Source organism: Heliangelus exortis, chromosome 4, assembly GCF_036169615.1.
Source record: "Heliangelus exortis chromosome 4, bHelExo1.hap1, whole genome shotgun sequence".
NCBI lineage: Eukaryota > Metazoa > Chordata > Aves > Apodiformes > Trochilidae > Heliangelus > Heliangelus exortis.
This window is the reverse complement of record NC_092425.1, coordinates 41,097,996-41,113,989: the sequence shown is the minus strand read 5'-3', so window position 1 is coordinate 41,113,989 and position 15,994 is coordinate 41,097,996. Positions and strand designations below refer to the sequence as shown.

Sequence of the window (15,994 nt, the reverse complement as noted above, 5' to 3'; positions counted from 1 at the left end):
CTTTCCAAGGAAATCACAGGACAAACCAGGAAGGTTTGAACAACGTGGATGCTCCCCCAAGCAGACTTTGTACAGAGAGTATTTGACCAGATAAGCCAAGGAGCAAAATAAAGTTTTCAAAAGCTCTTGGGTTTTTTCCACAAAGTGAATGGAATATTTTAGCTGCTTTAGTTTATACACAGATACTACGAAAATCTCAGCCTAATAGAATGCCAAAAATCTGCAGAAAATCAATCAGCAATAGCCAAGCCCAGACTGGGCTTCCTGGAGTTTTTAAATCTCAACTTTCCACATAGAAAACCAAAAAAAACCAGCCCTGATTTGGTCACCTTCTGTTCATAGCAACTGATTTTTATATTTTTTTTATATTTTTTTTTTCATATTTTTATTCTATATATTTTTTATAGGGACTGATATAAGATATTTATGTAGATAAAAGCCACACACGGGCTCCAAGCTTCCTGGTGCTAGAAAACTTTATTTTTAAAGCCTGTCAATATTTTGAAGCAGGTTTAATGCCTGTCAATAATGAGAATCACTTCTGAGCATCCAATTGCACTGAGCAAACTCCACATATGATGCTGAGGAGCTGTCTGGGGGGGGGGCTTAATAATCCTGAACCAGATCCAAGGAATTCAGACACCTCCTTGACCTGCTGCAGGTCAGGAGAAAGCAGCAGAATGGTGCTGAAACAGAAGAGTCAAAGCAAATGCATCAATTCCAGCAATATATTTTATATTTGGGGAATATTCAGACCTGTTTGAAAAAGGGATTTGTGATGGGGTGCAGTAGCTGTACTGATCCATCACGTGGGTGAAGATCTCCTGGGTGTCAGCTAAGGAAGGGGAGCCTTGCCAGACAAACTGAAGCTTCTGAAAAAAAAAAAAAGAAAAAAAATAAAGAAAAATGGTAAGAAACCATTACCTTTCATCACAAGCACAGAAAACCCATCATTAAAACCTTCAGGTTTCGGAGTGCCCATCTTCCCTTCTCCAATTTTCAGTAATTTTAGTGTTTTAGTTGAGGCCACTCAATGGGACCCCAAGCAGGGCTCTGTGTTGCCTCTTCCCATCCAAACTGATGGAGCAGGAGAGGAGACAGCACCCTGCCAGTGCTGCTAAAATCCAGCTAAAAGCCCAGCTTTCCACAAGCATCACACCTCACTTAGAATCCTAGAATCCTAGAATCCTAGGGGTTGGAAGGGACCTGGAAAGATCATCTAGTCCAACCCCCCCTGCCAGAGCAGGGCCCCCTAGAGTACATCCCCTAGGAACGTGTCCAGGTGGGTTTTGAATGTCTCCAGTGAAGGAGACTCCACAACCCCCCTGGGCAGCCTGTTCCAGGGCTCCGTCACCCTTACAGTAAAAAAATTTTTTCTGATATTCAACTTGAACCTCCTATGCTCCAATTTACACCCATTACCCCTTGTCCTATCACTGGTCACCACTGAGAAAAGCCTAACTCCATCTCCCTGACACTCACCCCTTACATATTTGAAAACATTGATGAGGTCACCCCTCAGTCTCCTTTTCTCCAAACTAAAGAGACCCAGCTCCCTCAGCCTTTCCTCATAAGGGAGATGTTCCACTCCCTTAATCATCTCAGTAGCTCTGCGCTGGACTCTTTCAAGCACTTCCCTGTCCTTCTTGAACTGAGGGGCCCAGAACTGGACACAATACTCCAGGTGTGGCCTCACCAATGCAGAATAGAGGGGGAGGAGAACCTCTCTTGACCTACTAACCACACCCTTTCTAATGCACCCCAGGATGCCATTGGCCTTCTTGGCCACAAGGGCACATTGCTGGCTCATGGTCATCTTCTTGTCTACCAGGACCCCCAGGTCTCTTTCACCTACACTGCTCTCCAGCAGCTCAGCCCCCAACCTATACTGGGACATCGTGTTGTTCTTCCCCAAATGCAAAACTCTACACTTCCCCTTGTTGAATTTCATCATGTTTCTCCCTGCCCAACTCTCCAGCCTGTCTAAGTCTCTCTGAATGGCAGCACAGCCTTCTGGTGTGTCAGCCACTCCTCCCAGCTTAGTGTCATCAGCAAACTTGCTGAGGGTACATTCCATACCCTCATCCAAGTCGTTGATGAAGATATTGAACAACACCGGTCCCAGTACCGACCCCTGAGGGACTCCACTGGTCACACACCTCCAACCAGATTCTGCCCCATTGACTACAACTCTCTGACTCCTTCCTTTCAACCAGTTCCTGATCCACCTCACTACCTGATCACCAAACCCATACTTGGTCAACTTATCTACAAGGATGCTGTGAGAGACGGTGTCAAATGCTTTACTGAAATCAAGATAAACCACATCTACCGCTCTTCCATCATCTATCCACCTAGTATTTTCCTCATAGAAGGCTATGACGTTAGTCAAACATGATTTACCCTTGATAAAAACATGCTGACTGCTCTTGATGACCCCCATGTCCTTGATATGCCTGGAGATAGTGACAAGAACAAGTTGTTCCATCACCTTTCCAGGGATGGAGGTGAGGCTGACCGGTCTATACTTCTTCCAGTTCAACTCCTCCAAGGGAGGAAAGATCCTGGATTGCACTGCAGGCAGTGGGAATCTGTGCTTCAGCAGCAAAAAACTGAATTTTTCCAGTTTTGTGTCAGGTGCCAGAAGTAAAATTAAGTGGGGGGAAAAAAATTGCCAAAAGGTCATAAAAGATGTTAGCAATAATGCAATTCACTGCAAGCATCAGGTGGTTCTGGCTTCACCAAATCCAGCAGGAATTCTGCTGGCTTCTTCAGGGATGCTTGAGTTTCACTCAAGAGCCATAAAATGCTCACTTTGTACCCCTAATGCTCACTTTGTACTAATGATACGTATGAATAATGTACTAATAATGATACTAATGTACTTATTTTCACCTGATTTAGGGGGCAAAATTGATGACAGATCAGGGTCCAACACTGACATGAAAAAATAAACATTTCCTGTGTATGGGCCACAGGGAGAGGAGGCAAAAAACATGAAATAAAAATGAAGTTCAGGAGAATTTTCAGCTGCCAGCCCAACCATACCCAGCAATACCATTCTTACAGGCACAAATCCATGTTCCAAACATGACAGCCAGTGCACCCAGCCACACACACAACACTTACAAAAAGTCTATTAAAAAAAACCCAAAAACAGCTTATCTAAGATTTTCTCAAGGGAAGCTGAAACCCAGCCTAGATGCCTCCAGTTTCAATACTTTTACTTCAGTGCCCACTTTTTTCTTGCCCAGCTGCTTACATTTTACATTTTTTTTCCATCTTACATCTTCTTTTTTTTTACATTTTTTACATTTTACATCTTTCTACAACATTTTATCCTTTCCCAGAAGTTATGGAGCTGTTACTGCCCACATTTTAAGCTTTCAACATATTTCACTGTTACCACATGCAACCAGCATCTGACTTTAAGAATACCTATGTTTTCTGCATTGATCAAGGGGATGTTGATCCCAAAGTCATGGTTTAGATTACTCCAAGCAGAGGCTGGCAGTGGGTTCTATTGCTGAGGATTTATTTATTTTTTACCTTGTTTTTCTGCATGGCAGCCTTCAGATCGTAGTCGATCCGAGAAATCAGATGAGCATTGAAACCAGCCAGAGCAAAAAGAGTTGGGGTGGTGGCTGAAGCTCCAAAAGGGTCAACGTGCCAAGAAAACTGAGGCCTGATCCCAAAAGTTTCATACAAAAATCCATGGCCCTCTGCAAAGCAAAATTTGCTTGTGTTAGGAACCCTTCCACCAATTCCTGTCATGGATGCAGTGGGTACACGGAATTCCAAATAAGCCCTTGACATTTAGCTCTTTGTTGCAGTTTTCCAAAGCATTTAAAGTGTCAGGAATTGAATGAATGCATTAAATTTCACAAATACAAGCAGAAAGTTTCACCCTGACAATATTTATTTGGCTGTGACAAGTACAACTTATTAACATCATAAAAGGTGAGTAAGAAAAAGGAATTATGATCAGAGGCAGCCCTGGGAAAATGCACTTCAGGCCAACTTAAGGTCATGAAAACACCAAGTTTTAGTTGGGTTTTAGTTTATCTTTACACCAACTATACAGCTCATTCTCAGAAGGTTTCAGTCTCATATCAAAGCCACAGGGACAGGGAATCCATCCAGGATCAAAACTACTATAAATATGACCCTCAATTGTAAAAAAAAAAAAGAAAGGTTGGCAGCAATCTTGACACAGGATGTTATTTACAATGTCAATAAATTTGTACTGTATTTACAAAAAAAGAACCCCCCAAACCAGACAGACAACAGAATAAATTCTGAGAAATCATTTAAATGAAAGCAAACCAACCAGCTGAGCAATTTTATTCACAACTCCAGTGTAACACACTGGGATCCTCATTATCATTAAAAAAATATATTTATTGCAGATCTTAATTTTGTAGTTGTGGGACTGTGCTCAGAAGTATCTGAAAATACAACCACATCTTCCCCATTTTGGACTAACTTGATTCCAAATTTCTGAATAGCAGGTTGCAAGGCATTCTCTTTTCACTTCCTTTCCCATGGTAAACAGCTTCTCTAGTGAATATATTCATAAATAATGTATTTATTTTAACTCTCCTGACTGAAGCACATTTTAGACAGAGTTTGATAAGCTTTTCCAAAAGACATCTGGCTGGACAAATAGGAAAAGACATGAAATGCAGACCCCCAAAAGTCAGCACTGGCTTTGTCATCTCAAGAAAAATTTCACACGCAATGCAAGGATGCACTTTTTTGTTTGGATGTACTCAAACTGAGCAAATTCAGGAAAAATAAATGAGAATTTTAAGGGATTTTAATACTTTTGTTCCTGCTGAATAAGTTACCAAACTTGGGTTTTCTTTAAAAAAAGTTTATGTGCAGAATTAAATATTATATTGGAAACAATCTAACACTACTGAAAGAAAAAGCTGCATTTCCATCTAACCAAAAGACTTCAGTCAATATTACTTTTTCTTTGGAGAAATCTGTACTAAGCCTGCAAAACAACCTTTAAAAGTGTTTTAACCTCCCATGTAGAGAGCTGCTCCCAGAGTAGCCCTGAAATGGGGCCATGGCAGAGAGCTGGTGCTAATTCCTCCCCTCTCACCCCCAAAAATGGGCTCCTCCTTTATTATATATCACAGGCATCTGTAGAACTGGGGGGGCATGATTTATCCTCTTTTTTCATTTACCAGATGGAGATAACCCCAAATACTACAGCACTCTTTAAACCATCAGCTGGAGAGGTGTAACAAGCATTTTCTTCCAGGGCATTTCATACTAACAAATTTCACCATAACTTTCTTCCCAAGAGATTAAACTCTCAAACATACACACCCAAGGCCACTGGTCCATTAAACTTCAAGCCAGTTTTCTGCTTTCTGCAAAACTGTTGAGTGGTGGGATTTGTTTTTTTAAGTAAAACTTTTTATACAGATAACTCATGGGCAGGTAAAAATAAAAAGTTCCTTCAGTCAGGTCTAAAAGAGTAAGGGAATAACAGCAGCCTTGGGGTGGAGAAATGAAAAGCCAACTGAGCTGCTCAAGGTCAGAAGAAGGGAAAATAAAAAGTTAAGTGCAAATGTGCATACCTGTCAGCTGTAAAATCTGATCATCAATTAGTGTCACAGCTTCATCATGCATCACTTGCCCTCCAATGACAAATTCCAGTTGTCCTTCCTGAAGTAACTCATGGACCTGGGATAATGAAATTAAAGACAAAACCATCACTGCAGCCCAGAAAGGCTGAAAATTCACTGCAGATCACAGCACATCACCCACACCACCAGGCTTGTCCCCATACACAGCTCAGCATCCTGCCTGCAGGCAGCCAGAGCTGGGGGATTAAACCAGAGATCTTGGAGCTTCTCCCAAAATCTCCCTCCTGCTGTATCTCTCTTGGCTTAGGAAAGGCAGAGGGTGGCTGGATGAGAAAGCAAAATCATCAAGCAGCAAAGGCCAGGCTCCCAGGGTTTTGTTTTACAGTCTGGAGACTCAGATCTGTGGGATCCAGGGGGGACACAGAGTGTGGCTGTGGCCACAAATACATCCCTCCTGCCTTGCCTTCAGACAGCCATGACATGAGGCAGGATGCTTTACTAAGAAATAGATATTTCTTTATTCAGAAATAGTTATTTCTGTACTAAAAAATAGTTATTTCATATGTAGCATGTTTGCTTGCCTGATAATCCCACTGCTTACCTTCATTTCTGGCCTCTTGGTCCTAGTTTAAAAACTGCTGATTTATTACAGCTGGTTCAACTGTTCAAGATTTTGTGGTTTTCTTTTAATTTGATTATTTTATTGCTTTTCAGCCACCACAGACAAGTATTCTGTTAAGTACTACTTTAAGCAAATGTGCTGGATGCAGGGAGAAATATTCTGTGCCCCCTTAGGGAAACTTCTGTTTTTATTTATTATCAGTACTTCACTACCTAGAACTTCACAGATACCTCAAACTTCCATCAAAGAGAACTGGTATAAATATGTATTTCACTCTCCACCTCTCTTTTATTTTTTTTTCCCCTAAATCTGTCATGCAGGATGCCAAATCCAGAGCTATGATGTTTTATTTCCCCAGGACCCTTCAGTGGATGCCCCTGTGTCTGCTCAGATATGATGCCAGATTGTCAATGTTGATTATACTCATTCCTCTCCTTCCCAATGTTGGGAAAATGCTTCAGGGCTCAGCATTCAGAAATTAGTTCCAGGCAACTGTGGGGACTGATTAGCATGCTGGGAGAGCAGATAACTGATATCTGGTGTCAGCACAGAACTGCTTCTAACCTACATCAAAAGTTCCCATTTGGGTGGATGTCCAAACAGCATCCAAACTTTGGGCCATGGAAATGTTTTGTTTTAATATAAGGTTTGTGGAACCACTGGAAAACAGAAGAAAAATAATTCAGGTCATTTCAATAATATCCACTCTTAGGAAAAAAAGAAAAAAAAAAACAAAAAAAAACCCCAACCAAACAACCAAAACCCAACTATCTCTACTGACAAGCACTATTGCTGACCAGAACTGGGTAAAAAAAAGAGGAACCAAGGAAAAAGGCACACTGTAACACTACACTAAAAAAAGGCACACTACAATACTACAAGGAGTAGCCTGCTAATAGTAGAAGAACATATCAGAGCATTTCAGTGTCAACTACTACTCCTCTTACATCAGCTCAGCCCAACAAACCAGGCAGAAGTGGCTACACATTTTTTTCCTTAATTAACACCAAGCCAGGGAGGGCAACAGAAATGGTTCACACAAGAAAACACTGAAAATAACATGAACTGAGAACTGAGAGGTTCCTACCTGGCTGAATACCTCCACATTTCACTCCTATAGATTCTCTTGTCTGAAATGAAAAATCAGCTTCAGCACCCAGGCCATACCTTTTACCAGTTTTTAATGCTAGCAACCTAATCCTAAATAAACATCCCAAAAGAATCCAGAATTAAAAGCTGTATTGTGAAAAAAACACTGAATTAAGAAAAAAAAATAAATAGGAAATTCTAGAACTAGGATGCCTGCACTACAGAAAATCATTAATGCTAAAGTTCAAGTGGAAAAAGCAGGACAGCAACCAGGGTGACCTAATTTCAGGCCCCAATATTTGCAACATCTCACTCCTCAGGAAGCACCAGAGTTCTTAAATATTATTAGAGATTAAAGGTTTGACAAACAGGTTTAAAATTAATTTGGTTGTAACCATTTTACTGTTCAAAGAAGCAACTCTAAGTCAGAGAACTAAAATTCATTAAAGCAACAATTATCAGTAATTAGGCAAGGAAATTAAAGGCTGAATCATTTGTACAACTGAGGTCAAATAACACATTTATTCTTCTGGATGCCACATAACAGCAAGAATGGATTTTAGAAAAACAAACCCTTATATTGGGGTTACAGCATGAAATAGCATTAATTTACCCTAGAAAGTGACTCTTCTGTCCCTGCAAAAGCAGTTCCTATGCTCTTTTCCTTATTCCTTCACCAGACTTACAGTTTTCTGTAATTAAAAACAAGGACAAGCAAAAAAAAACCCTGTACAAAACCAGTGAACCAGAGCCTATCCACAGCAAAACCTCTCATCCAGAGCTCAGCACACAGATTGTAAGCTGCTATTTACTGAACCATCACAGAAAATTCAAAATCTGGGGAAGGAGTAAATTAAAAAAAGAAATAAATAAAAAAAAAGCAGACCAGGAGCCTTTTCTACACAACACTTTAAAAATCTAGCACTTAAAATAACTGAAATATACTGCATGTGGTGTACTGGTTTTGGCTGGATTCTGATAACAAACCAGACCAAGGTGCTCTGAGTGTGCCTATGGGAGCTGCACCTGGACATCCTCTGGTTTTAGGATCCAAAGCTGAAGCATCTTGCACTGCCATGCAACCCAGGCCAAGCTGCTCATCCATCTGCCTGCCCTTAGGTTTCATCATGTTTGTTTCATGCCAGAGGAAAGAAGAAATGACAAAAATTTTTGGTCACTTTAGCAGGAAAAAAAACCCACAATACTCAGATCAAAGCTCTAAAGACTGAAGGGGATGTCAGCTTGTAAATCAGAACATCCAAGAAACAAGTTAGTGATGCTGAATCTGCTGTCACCTCTTTGCTGCATGATCCTTGGTTTTTTTTGAGCAGTACTTAACAGGAAAAACAGGAAAGAAGAGAAAATTCCTCCTTGGAACCAGCCTGTTAGGCAGCAATTTGTAAGCTTCAACTTGAGACAGAATTTCCCACATCTGAAAGCTGGGATCTGGCACGTCCCCAAGCAAGAAAAGCCAGTGATGAAAGCAGAAAGTGTAAAGTCTTCAGTGCAAAGGTTGCTGCCTCCCACTGCTCTCATCTCCACCTGGGGATTTAACCCCTGGCAGCTCCCTTCAGAGCTCAGCTCCTTCCATAGGGAGCAGCAGGTTCAGAGACAGCTTGCACGAGACCTGGGTAAAAATGAAATGGTGAAGGATTTTGCTCTTCCTTGGTCCCTGAGAAGAGTGTGGAGTCTTTGGGAGCAGAGAAGTCTGGCTGGGATACAACTCACCTGCTGCTTCTGCCTGGCTGTGGCCACCTCATCCCACCAGAGCCGGAAGAATTCCTGCTCCACAGCAATAAATCTGCGCTGCTTCCCTCTCCCCAGCTCTTCCACAACAGAGGTGTAGACGTTTGCTGCATAAGCCTTCATGCTTTCCTGAAAGAAAAAAAAAGGAGAAAATAAACTCTGTTTTGTTCAGTAAAGCATTTGACACCGTCTCTCACAGCATAATAGATAAGTTGATCAAGTATGGGTTTGGTGATCAGGTAGTGAGGTGGATCAGGAACTGGTTGAAAGGAAGGAGTCAGAGTTGTAGTCAATGGGGCAGAATCTGGTTGGAGGTGTGTGACCAGTGGAGTCCCTCAGGGGTCGGTACTGGGACCGGTGTTGTTCAATATCTTCATCAACGACTTGGATGAGGGTATAGAATGTACCCTCAGCAAGTTTGCTGATGACACTGAGCTGGGAGGAGTGGCTGACACACCAGAAGGCTGTGCTGCCATTCAGAGAGACTTAGACAGGCTGGAGAGTTGGGCAGGGAGAAACATGATGAAATTCAACAAGGGGAAGTGTAGAGTTTTGCATTTGGGGAAGAACAACACGATGTCCCAGTATAGGTTGGGGGCTGAGCTGCTGGAGAGCAGTGGAGGTGAAAGAGACCTGGGGGTCCTGGTAGACAAGAAGATGCCCATGAGCCAGCAATGTGCCCTTGTGGCCAAGAAGGCCAATGGCATCCTGGGGTGCATTAGAAAGGGTGTGGTTAGGAGGTCAAGAGAGGTTCTCCTCCCCCTCTATTCTGCATTGGTGAGGCCACACCTGGAGTATTGTGTCCAGTTCTGGGCCCCTCAGTTCAAGAAGGACAGGGAAGTGCTTGAAAGAGTCCAGCGCAGAGCTACTGAGATGATTAAGGGAGTGGAACATCTCCCTTATGAGGAAAGGCTGAGGGAGCTGGGGCTCTTTAGTTTGGAGAAAAGGAGACTGAGGGGTGACCTCATCAATGTTTTCAAATATGTAAGGGGTGAGTGTCAGGGAGATGGAGTTAGGCTTTTCTCAGTGGTGACCAGTGATAGGACAAGGGGTAATGGGTGTAAATTGGAGCATAGGAGGTTCAAGTTGAATATCCGAAAAAATTTTTTTACTGTAAGGGTGACAGAGCCCTGGAACAGGCTGCCCAGGGGGGTTGTGGAGTCTCCTTCACTGGAGACATTCAAAACCCCCCTGGACACGTTCCTAGGGGATGTACTCTAGGGGGCCCTGCTCTGGCAGGGGGGGTTGGACTAGATGATCTTTCAAGGTCCCTTCCAACCCCTAGGATTCTAGGATTCTAGGATTCTATGATTCTATGATTGTCTTCTGGGGCTGTGCTCAACACCTACTGGGCTTGAGGAGAGAGATCCAAAACCTCACACTCGTTGCACACTTCCTCAGAAGGATGAAGTTCTTACATCCACCACGAGGACCCTTCTGCTCCAAAATACACCCTCTGCCTGGGGAAAGGAAGCTCTGAGGGAACAGCTCACCCTGTCCCTCATTGCTTACCTTAAATCAACACTGCCATAAATCATGAGACAAGGCACCAACATATTTTAAAACCCCTCATGCACATTTATCCTTGAGTTTCTGATGGCCTGAATTATCAGAAGTGTTCCTTCAGAGCACTCTGTGCTGCTGGTGTGCCTTGCTGGCTTCATCCACTGATAAATATAAAGCAAAATAAAGTGATTATGGCAATTTCAGCCACGAAAAATAACTCCATTCTGCTCCATGTTTTAGGATAAAGCAAGACCAAACTGGCAGAGCCCAAAAGGAGCTTGAGTGCTGGTGCAAAATCACCAGCATCTCTGCATCCATCCTGCTTGTGTCCTTCTCCAGGGGCAACCTGTATTCCAGAATGAGGCCTGTGTGGATTTTACTGGAATGCCAACATTTATCCACTGATAAATATAAAGCAAAATAAAATGATTATGGCAGTTTCAGCCACGAAAAATAACTCCGTTCTGCTCCATGTTTTAGGATAAAGCAAAACCAAACTGGCAGAGCCCAAAAGGAGCTTGAGTGCTGGTGCAGAATCACCAGCATCTCTGCATCCATCCTGCTTGTGTCCTTCTCCAGGCAACCTGTATTCCAGAATGAGGCCTGTGTGGATTTTACTGGAATGCCAACATTTATCTACTGATAAATATAAAGCAAAATAAAACAATTATGGCAGTTTCAGCCACGAAAAATAACTCCATTCTGCTTGATGTTTTAGGATAAAGGAAAACCAAACTGGCAGAGCCCAAAAGGAGCTTGAGTGTTGGTGCAGAATCCTCAGCATCTCTGCATCCATCCTGCTTGTGTCCTTCTCCAAGGACAACCTGTATTCCAGAATGAGAACTGGGGATTTTACTGGAATGCCAACATTTATCCACTGATAAATATAAAGCAAAATAAAGTGATTATGGCAATTTCAGCCACGAAAAATAACTCCATTCTGCTCCATGTTTTAGGATAAAGCAAAACCAAACTGGCAGAGCCCAAAAGGAGCTTGAGTGCTGGTGCAGAATCACCAGCATCTCTGCATCCATCCTGCTTGTGTCCTTCTCCAGGGGCAACCTGTATTCCAGAATGAGGCCTGTGTGGATTTTACTGGAATGCCAACATGGCAGCTGTATCCACCAAATTATCTATCAGATGGTTATAGCTCATCCCAAGGTATCACAGGAACATCATCATGTGAATTTAAAAGCTGTGCACATGGAGTAATATCATGTACAAGTACCCTTCCCAGAACAACTTCTGATGATCAGCTCCAGTTTTCTACCCCTTATTTAATTTTAAAGTGACACAGAATGTCTAAAGGCAGCAGCAGAAATCCTAGAATTTCCTGCAATGGCTGAAACAAAGATGTTTCTTCCCACAAAGTTATCTGCATGTTATCACACAGCTATTTGAACACCAACCACAACACTTCTCTACTTAAACCACTGCTTAAAAACTTGCTTCAGAACACACACCACAACCAACACACCTATATCTGAAAATCATTAACATATCTCTCACCCAACTAAAAATTAACACGCCTGGTATGTAAAATAGGAACCCACAGTTTTAATTTAAACAAGTTTCCTATACATTTTAACAGCAGAGGAACTAAAGCTTCAAGCAACTGCATCTTCTCAACCACAACGAAACTGAAAAAAAAAAAAAAAAAAATGATGTGTTTCATTTTCCTTGGAGATCTTCAACCACTGAGTGACCCAAACCAAAAAGTAGTTTGGTTTTCTCTGGTGCAGTTTATTGAGTAGGAATTAGGAGTTGGAATTATTGCAGGAAAAATTCACAAAACACAGTCACAGAAGAGCTTTTTTGGGTAAGCCATTAGCTCTCTTTTATTATTATTTTTAAACATCTGATGCCATATCACTACACTACTGAAGTATCCACAGCATCTTTCATCTAAATGAAAGAAATTCATATTAATGAAGAACCCAGGACTTCAACTAACCAATATAAAACCTATTAATGCACCACCTGATTTATTTTGCTCTGCATCTCCTTTATTTTTCAATACTTTGCTACTAGGTAATGAGGCTCCAAGCCCACCCTGGCCACCTCTCTGAGCCAAGACAAAAAGGTTTCCTGGGGTTTTGCCTTAGCAGCAAGACAAACAAAAATAGGAAGAAAATTTTTGTCTGATTCTATGGATCTGGTAATCAGAGAATCATAGAATAATCTGAGTTGGAAGGGACCTCTAAAGGTCATCTAGTCCAACCCCCAAGGATGTATAGAATGGATGCACAGAATCACAGCACACTAAAGAAAAGGCTGAAGATTTTCGTTTAAAAATTAACAATTAAAAATAATAATTAATGATAATAATTAAAATAATTATAAAATAATTAAAATAATAAAAAATAATAATAATAAATCCATCAGGAGCATCCTGCAGAACACAGGCACAAGCACCAGGGGCTGGTGAAGATACCCCCGAGTGGAATTCCTGCAGCAGAATCTGGGTCACCGCCTCCTTCTCAGCCAACCTGACCCAACTCCGGGGAGCTCTACAAGCTGCGAACCCCCCCGAACCCCCCCAAAACCCCTTCCCGGGCCCCCCACCTGCACCGTGTACACCCAACCGACGTCCATGTGGCTGTGGGGCACCACGAAAGCCCGGAGCTCCCCCGAACCCCACGTCGCGGGTGGGAGGGAGCCGAGGACCAAGAGAAGAACCAGCGGGACCATGGCGGCTCCTCCGCTCCCCTCCGCGCTTCCGCCTCCCGCTCGCAGCCCCGGTACCGCCTCGGTTCCGCCTCGGTTCCGCCTCGGTTCCGCCTCGGTTCCGCCTCGGTTCCGCCTCGGTTCCGCCTCGGTACCGCCTCCCGGGGCCGGCAGGAGGGGAAGAGGCGGTGGCGGCCGCGCCCCGGGTGCCATCTTCATGGCCCGGGGACAGGTTCGGAGAGGAGGCTTTGTTCGGGGATGGGTTTAAGAGCAGCTTTCCTTTCGGGAAGAGGATTTAAAAAAATTTATTTTGTTTTATTTTATTTTATTTTATTTTATTTTATTTTATTTTATTTTATTTTATTTTATTTTATTTTATTTTATTTTATTTTTTATTTTATTTTATTTTTTACTTCTTATTTAACTTCATTTTATTTTATTATTTTTATGAATTTATTTTTATTTGTATTTTTTATTTTTATTTTATTTGTATTTTATTTTTTTACTTCTTATTTACTCTTATTATTTTATTTTATTATTTTTATTTATTTTATTATTTTTATGAAATTATTTTATTTTATTTTTCATTTTTATTATTTTATGGCATCTTATTTTATATTTTATATTTTTTATTTTTTATTTTATTTTTTATTTCTTTTTTACTTTTTATTTAATTTCATTTTATTTTATTACTTTTATTTTATTATTTTTATTTATTATTTTATTATTTTATTATTTTATGAATTAATTTTATTATTTTATTTTAGCTTTCATTTCTATTATTTTATGACATTATCTTATTATTTTATTTTATTTATTTTTATTTCTTTTCATTTTTTTGAGTGACTTTGGCTTTCCCCAAGCTCTGCAGGTGTTGGGGATGCCAGAGCCAGGTACCTACTGAGCCCCTGGGGAGGTCCTGGTGGGTCTGGGACAGTTTTTCTTGTAAAACCAGATTGCTTTGAGAAATGTGCAGTGCTGCATCCCAGACGACTGCAAATCCTTTATTATTATTATTATTATTATTATTATTATTATTATTATTATTATTATTATTATTATTATTATTATCATCATCCCACCCGGGGAAATTATTTTGAATTGAGCAGTAGTTCTTTATTTCAGGTGTAACTTCACCCCAGGTTACCACCTGCATCCCTGAAGTTCAGAAGCTGTAGAAAGATTAAATGTGATGGGGTTGACCTCCTGATCCCCTTTATGTTGTTTTTATCACCTCTCTTACTGCTGCCAGCAAGAGGTGGGACCTGGGCTGGGAAATGGAAAGGCAAAACCTTGTGTTTGCAAAAGGTCCTCCTGAAAAAGCAAAAAAAAAAAGCCAAAAAACCAAACACCAAAAAAACCCACAAAAAACCCCACAATCCAACAAAAACCCAAACCAAACCTTAATTAAAAAACATTGTAGCATAAAAATATTTTATTTTTTTTTAATATTTATATTTTTTATTTTTATATTTTATTATAGCATCAAAATATTTTCTTTTAAAGCTGTAAAAGCTGTAAAGTAGAACTTGTCTCCATTCCTTAGGTTCTCCTTGAGTTTTTAACAACATTGCAAAACTAAAAAGGCAAATTAAGATCATACCAAACCCACAGCTGGGTTCCAACAATGGAAAAATTCAGGACATTAATGACATTAATGACATCAGATGAAGGTGATGCCTGCTCCCACCTTCAAGTTTATAGTTTTAGCATTACCAGTTTACCAGCCCAGTTAAACCACTCACTCTGAAGGAAATAATAATAAATCATAAGCTTAAAAGTTTCCATCAGCAGGCTGACACTGATAAATGTAAATTATTAATTATTGGTGCAAATTAACCCATGCCAAGATACCTCTAGAAAGAGATGACAGTGTAAATGGGATTTGCATCTATGGCCTTGTTTAAAGAAAAAAATAAAAAAATTGTGTGCTGTATTACATGTGAAAATAGGTTAATATTTTAACATAGAAAGTTTGTAAATGTTTCAGGTCCAGAAGAAAAAATGCTATTTAAGTCAGTACAGCATTGAACAGCATTAAATTGATACATTTTATAAAAAATAATTCTAATATTAATGTGTTCTTACAGAACAGGGCCCCTGTTTGCTAAATATCAGTTTTCTTCTAAATGAAGAGGCTAAAACTGGAAAGCTGAGGTTAATTTTATTCATATTACTTCATTATGAAAAGCAATCAGGGCCTGTAAATAATTGGTAGCAGGAGTTAATATCACTGTAAGCAGCCAGATGAAGCTTTACTTTAATACAGCTCAATGACACTTTATTTTTTTTTTTTTTCCCCTCCAAATCATCAGCTTAAACCTTTTCAGTTCCAAGAAAGCTGGTGCACATCCACCAAACATATGGCTCAGGCATATATATATATATATATATATATATATATATATATATATACACACACACTGGTGTTCTTTTACCTCAGAAGGCATCATGGTTTTTGTAATTTAGGTGAAGTTCCCAGGAAAGCTGAAGTGTTGGGGTTTTGCTCTGTTTCTAAAAGCAGCTGAGGAGGTTTGCAGAGTGTTGCTTCCATTTTAAACCTGTTTCCCTCAGAAAATGGAATTGTCCTCCTTTCAAAAAGGCCACACTGTGACACTGCCTTGGGTGCAGTCGAGGAGAATAGAAATATTTGAACAGAACAACTTCATTAGGAAAAACCAAATCCCAGTTTACACACCTACAGGCATCAGGAGGGTCTTCCTGCAAAAAAATATGAATCTAAGCATAACATGCAGAA

At 40.6% G+C, this 15,994-nt stretch overlaps 1 protein-coding gene across 2 annotated transcripts in view; it reads right to left on the bottom strand.

Moving 5' to 3' along the window:
* MAN2B2 (mannosidase alpha class 2B member 2) overlaps positions 1-13,355 on the bottom strand; it is a 31,656-nt gene extending 18,301 nt beyond the window's left edge. For both annotated transcript variants that reach the window (XM_071743988.1, XM_071743989.1), the window contains exons 1-5: positions 13,135-13,355; positions 9,046-9,192; positions 5,598-5,703; positions 3,550-3,722; positions 757-872 (exon numbers count right to left, since the gene is read on the bottom strand). In XM_071743988.1, coding sequence (XP_071600089.1) covers positions 757-872; positions 3,550-3,722; positions 5,598-5,703; positions 9,046-9,192; positions 13,135-13,260 — 668 coding nt within the window. In that variant the 5' untranslated portion in view covers positions 13,261-13,355. The remainder of the gene's footprint in view (positions 1-756; positions 873-3,549; positions 3,723-5,597; positions 5,704-9,045; positions 9,193-13,134) is intronic.
* Positions 13,356-15,994: the final 2,639 nt, after the last annotated feature.